Source organism: Petaurus breviceps, unplaced genomic scaffold (assembly GCF_028583685.1).
Source record: "Petaurus breviceps papuanus isolate PSGF00001 unplaced genomic scaffold, PetGlider_PUasm1.0 118, whole genome shotgun sequence".
Classification (NCBI taxonomy): Eukaryota; Metazoa; Chordata; class Mammalia; order Diprotodontia; family Petauridae; genus Petaurus; species Petaurus breviceps.
Window position 1 is genome coordinate 19,394,024 of NW_027185616.1, and position 6,041 is coordinate 19,400,064.

The window sequence follows — 6,041 nt, forward strand, 5'->3', positions numbered from 1 at the left end:
ACACTGGGCTGGGTGATCCTAAGAATATGTTTGTGGGGAATCACTCTATTCATGAACAACAAAGTGAAAAACTCCTCCAGTTTTGGAAAGTCTGCTTTTTCCTCCAGGAGTAGATGGGAGGAAAATTATGTATCATGAATAATGTATTTCTCCAACTCTACTGTATTTTTCATCGATGGGAGGAAAATTATGTATCATGAATAATGTATTTCTCCAACTCTACTGTATTTTTCATCATACAGTAGAAAGTATGTTGAAATTGGATTTGGAGGACCTGGGTTCAAATCCTGACTCTGGCACCTAGATCTTGGACAATTCACTCAATCTTTCTGGGCCTGTTTCCCTATCTGCGAAATTCAAGAGTAGGTCTTAGATGACCTCTAAAGTCTTTTATAGCAGTAAAGAGTTCAACATTTCTTGTTAGCAGGATAAAACATAGGTAGTGAGGCACAATATCAAGAACATAGGTTCTGGAGTTAAAGGATGTGGGGTCAAAATCTACCTCTGACTCACTAGCTGTGTGATCCTGGGCAAGTCATTTAATGTTTGTTAAGTGAGACTTGGTTTTCTCCCATTATAATAAGGAGGTTGTATTAGATGGGATCTTGCTCCAGAGCTAAGACCCTGTAATTCTGATGGGGGCAGAGGCTAGAATGCTTGGCGTGGGGTCAAGAATGGGCCTTGATCCTAGGCAAGGCACTTAACTCTCAGGTGTTTCAAACAACTCATCAGCAAAGACACAGATGGATCATGATTAGCTCCCCAAACTGATCAAGTCTCAGATCTCTTGTGCATTCATATATTTCTCTTTATCAATCATTGGTTTTCTTTGCAAAGATACTAGAGTGGTTTGCTATTTCCTCCTCTAGCTCATTCTACAGATGAGGAAGCTGAGACCAAAAGGGTTAAATGACTTGCCCAGGGGGCAGCTAGGTGGCACAGTGAATAGAGCACTGGCCCTAGAGTCAGGAGGACCTGAGTTCAAATCTGGCCTCAGACACTTAACACAAAAACTAGTTGTGTGACCTTGGCCAAGTCACTTAACCCCAATTGCCCTATCCTCTCCCCTCCAAAAAGCCAAAAAAATGACTTGCGCAGGGTCACACAGCTAATAAGTGTCTGAAATCAGATTTGAACTCAGGAAAATGAGCCTTCTTGACTCCAGGTCCAGGACTGCACCACCTACTGGCCCAGGTAAATGTTCACTATTATTATTATTGTTATTATTATTACCTAAGGCATAGTACAGTAGTATAAAACTCAGTATGCACTTGAAATATTTGTGAAATTGTTGAATGGGATGAACATTTTGTTACTGTTTTTGAGTCATTCAGTCATGTCTGACTCTTCATGACCCCATGGATCACAGCATGCCAATACTGTCCTTGGGGTTTTCTTGGTAATGATACTGGAGTGCTTTGCCATTTCCTTCTCTAGTGGATAAAGTTCAATGACTTGCCTAGGGTCATACAGCTAGTAAGTATCTGAGGCCACATTTGAACTCAGGTCTTCCTGTCTCTAGGCCCAGTGCTCTATCCAATGAGCAACCTACCTGCTTTCATGACTACATTTTGTAGTAATCTTTAATTTCTGACAGGTAAACGAGGGAACAAGAGAAAACACTTGTCAAAGTACTATGAACTTGCTTCAACAGTTTCCATCTTTTATAATTTAAATTTAAACCAATTTAAACCACTGTGAAGAAAAACATTCTCACAGTGCATAGCACTTAAGGGGCTATCTTTTTCTGGGGGTGTGGGGTGTGGGGTTTGGGGCAGATTCATGGAACTCCTGGTGTGGAGAGACCCTCCACCCATGAAAAACTGCAATACATAGCAGCAGAGAACTGTCTGAGGGCATTGAGAGGTTATATGACTTGCCTATGGTAACACAACTAGAACATGACAGAGGTAGGGAGAACTCAAAGCCAGGTCTTCCTAATTCCAAGGACAGCTCTTTATCCACTAGACTATACTGCTTCTCACCATCTCCTTAATTTGTTTAAACAGGAGACTAATTTTAATACACACAAAACAATCAGCCAGGACTATATGCTACGGTTTTTTTTTTAACAGACCTGTGATTATATCAGTGCAGAGAGCTCTAAATGAAGAAGGAATTCCTCTTACTAATGCTGATAAGCACTTTCCCTGCAATTTAGTCTCAGCAAATTGGCTAGTGAGAGATTTCTGGGTCTCGTAGCCAGAATGTGTCAAAGATGGGACTTGTACCCTGTGTATTCCTCGTTCAGAGGACAGCTATGTAACTACTGTGGTTCCATTCAGTACCGATGCAATAAATAAATAAGAATAATTCTGTAGTGGATTGAATGCAGGAAGTGCCGTTCAAATGTCTCTGACACTTATTAATTGTGTGACGCTGGGCAAATCATTTAAACTTGTTAACCTCAATTACCTTATATTGTTAAATGAGGGGATTGGATTCCATGGATTCTACGTCCCTTTTAGCTCTAAATCTATAAATATGAATGACTGTGACATTTTCTCCCTATATTAAATTTGTACAAATCTTGGGCCAACATCAGCAAACCAATCTCATCATTCTATTCCTTTAAGTAACAATCGCTATCAAGTCTCTTGTTTTGTTCATAAAAAGACTGAAAAAAGAAAATTAAATATAAAACATATAGTGTTATGTAGTATTATAATATTATTGTACTTATATGATATTAGTATAATAATAATAGAATAATATATTAGTATAACTATTAAATACATAATATATGATCGTCAATCATTGCCTGAATAAATTAGATCAACCTTTATATTTTGATTTGAGGGAGAAGCTACTTGTTCAGTGTTGAGAATTCTATTTTAGTAAATGTTTGGAATCATTAGAATGAAATCTGTCAGGACAACGACAATCCACTGATATCTCCTCAATCCTCACTATGTTTGTAGAGCTCCAAGATATCACTGGTGGCCTTCAGTCTCTACCTGAAAACTGTGTCTTGTTTTCAGGGCAAACTAGTCATCCTGCTGTCAGCTTTGACCTCACACCCATTATCAATCTGGGATCTCAAGATTAGACTTAGTTCTGTCATGGGTCAAAAAAAAGAAAAAAAAGGGAAGAAGATTTTAAACCCTAGGGATAGGAACCATATCTCAAGGGTGTTTTACTTCATTGCTCAGGCTACACAAACGTTTGAAAAAATACCCTTTAGATACTTGGTTTCTTGTACTTTGGCTTCTCATACAAGCTTCAAATTCCCCTTAAACCTCTGGTGCCATCATCCTATGGTGCCTTTAAAAATTCACAAGAATGAAAGGCAGTGGCTTCCATTGCTCATGGCAATTCATCTAGTCTACAGTGATTCTTTGCCCTGGGCAAGGACATTATTCAGGAAAAGATTCCACACACCCAGGAGACATATAATTGAAGATATAATTGATGGACTCTATGCTTTGAGCACCTATTTGACACTAATTATAGTCTCAAGCAGCATTTTAGTCTATATTAATAACCAAATTCCTTTTGTAGATGGGAAAAATAATACATGTGTGAAATGGCTTGTTCAAACCTTCATAGCACTGGCAAAGCTGAATGTGAACTCTGGAAGATCAGTCTGTGACTTCTGTTTGCTTGTCCTAAGCAGTAGTGAAAAATCTTGCCCTTCTGACCAAAGGGTGCTTTCCTTAGTGCAAGTTAGGATGGGGGTGGAGTACTGAAGGGGGTATTTGTGATCTAATTATCCTTTTATACACTCAGCTGAAAAGAAACTTTAAAAAATACATAGGATCATAGTTTTAAGCCTGGAAGGGTATTTAGAGGACATATTTCACCCTTGGAAGAAAGGAACAAGATAATAAATTGATCTTTCAAGAATAATTTTGTATTTTGATAAGATTGGGCATCTGAAAAAAAAAAAGCCAATGTTTTGATTCGTCAGTGGCGAGATGAGAACAAGTACCAAGACCTTGACCTCTCAACAGTCAGCAATTTTCAGTGGAGGAAAAACTGCAGTCTAAGTGCCAAGGGTTAAAATGTATATGGTCTCTATTTATACTGTAGCAAGGCAGTACTGGTCTAACGAATAAAAAGCACACTGACTTTAAAGTCAGGAAAACCTGGGTCCAGATCCTGCCTCTGCCGCCTGAGTAACACCAAGAAAAGTCACATCGTGGTCCAATGTCTTCAGCAGTTCTTTAAGAATACAAAATGTTTTAATTACATTTTTAAAAAGAATATAAATTACAGACTAGTTGCCATGCTATGTAGCTGGGAAGTTTCCAGCCAGAAGTTCCCTGCACCTATGAAGTCATAGGTCCGAAAAAAAAAAAAAAAGGAAGAAGATTATAAACCCTAGGGACAGGAATCATATCTCAAGGGTGTTTCACTTCATTGCTCAGGCTACACAAACGTTTAAAAAAATGCCCTTTAGATACTTGTGCCAACCCTTTTTGTTTATTTAAATGTAGAAATTTTTAAAAATCACTTTTTCCACTTCATAGTTTCTCTTTAAGAGGGTATAAAAATAGCAGTGGCAGCAGGAGTCAAGCTATTTTTTGAAATGGCAAAATCAGAAGGGATAGGCAATCGCCCCCAATCCTCCCACCTCTCCTCCTTGAAATTTCTCTCTCTCTCTCTGTCTCTGTCTCTCTGTCTCTCTCTCTCTCTGTCTCTTTCTGTCTCTGTCTCTGTCTCTTCCTCTGTCTCTTTCTGTCTCTGTCTCTTCCTCTGTCTCTGTCCTTTACAGCCAACCTCTAAGACTGAAGTTTCTAAATGACCTCCCTGACACCGGTACGACTACGACTTTAACAAGTCCCTGGGCCCGGTTGTCACTGCCCAGACATCAACCGAACTCCAACAGCTGGGTGAAGGATGTATCTTCTCTGTTAAACTGGGCTGGGTTCTGCCAAGAGGGGGCAGGGCAGAGCCTGGTGGTGGAGGGGTGGGGATTGATATTAAGAGAATAACCGGACAGAGCGGGAGAAGGAAAAGCTCGGAACTCAATGACACCAAGAGGGACGGAATCGGGTTCGGAGATGAAGACTTTTAGGTTTATAGCAGCCCCGGAGGGAAATGTATCACAGCAACAGAAGCAAGCAGTGTGTATCGCCTGGGAGAAGAAATTTAAAGCACCTCTTTAAAATTAATCCCAGCAGGGGATTGTTTTAATGAACACACACACACACGCCTACACTCTTGCACATGCACCCACACAGGACAGGAGAGTTCAGTCATCCAGGCTTGCAAAAAGTGGCTCCTTGCTCTAGATTCGGTGGGCTGGCTGGTCCTTGGGCTTATCTCGACCGTCCTGGGACTAGTTACCCAGAGATCAGCGCCCAGGCTTCCCCCCTCCACCAGAAAGTTTGTCTGGGAGTCTGCGGGGCTCGCCTTACCTGTTGATCTTGAGGGCGAATGCCCTGCGCTCGGCGGTGGGCAGCGTGGCCATGCCCGGCGCTCTCTCCTGCGTCCTTTCTAGGGTCCTGGGCTGGGTAGAAGGGGGCGGTGAGCAAAAGGGCAACGGCAGCCGGGCATGCTGAGAGAGAAGTGAGCCTCATCTGTCAATTCTGGGTGGAAACTTCCGCATTTTCACCTTCACTGAAATCACCCAGGGGGAGGGACCAGTTTCCCAGTTGAGGCTGGCTGCCAGCTCTGTCCGTCACCTTCCTCTTGAACGGCAACCTGAGCCCAGAAGGAGTTTTCACTTCTGCAGGGCTTGAGGCGAACACACATACACGCACACTCATGCACATACGTAGGCACACACACACACACACATACACACACGCACGCACGCACGCTCCTTCCCTCTCTCTCCCTGGGACTTCCCAGACCAATAACAACAATAACTCTCACCCATGGCTGCATTAGCAACAGCAGTCATGATTATTTGCTGTAAATGCACGGTCTTTTCTAACAGTCTCTCTTCCATCCCATTTCCTCCCTTTAAATAGATCTCAGCCAGAGCCCATCAGCCTCTCTCTCTTTGCCGCTTATGGGGTGACTGACTACTTGGTGCGGCTGGAAAACTTTGCATGCTGTGATTCCTCAGGGCAAAACTATCCCGCGAACCT

At 41.9% G+C, this 6,041-nt stretch overlaps 1 protein-coding gene across 2 annotated transcripts in view; it reads right to left on the bottom strand.

Annotated features, from left to right (window-relative positions):
• The window catches only part of DOCK8 (dedicator of cytokinesis 8), a 329,548-nt gene extending 323,800 nt beyond the window's left edge, over positions 1 to 5,748 (bottom strand). Inside the window, exon 1 of one of the 2 annotated variants that reach the window (XM_069086859.1) lies at positions 5,364 to 5,745. In XM_069086859.1, coding sequence (XP_068942960.1) covers positions 5,364 to 5,416 — 53 coding nt within the window. In that variant the 5' untranslated portion in view covers positions 5,417 to 5,745. Of the gene's footprint in view, positions 1 to 5,363 lie in introns of both variants that reach the window. The other variant, XM_069086866.1, reaches the window with a different exon arrangement.
• Positions 5,749 to 6,041: the final 293 nt, after the last annotated feature.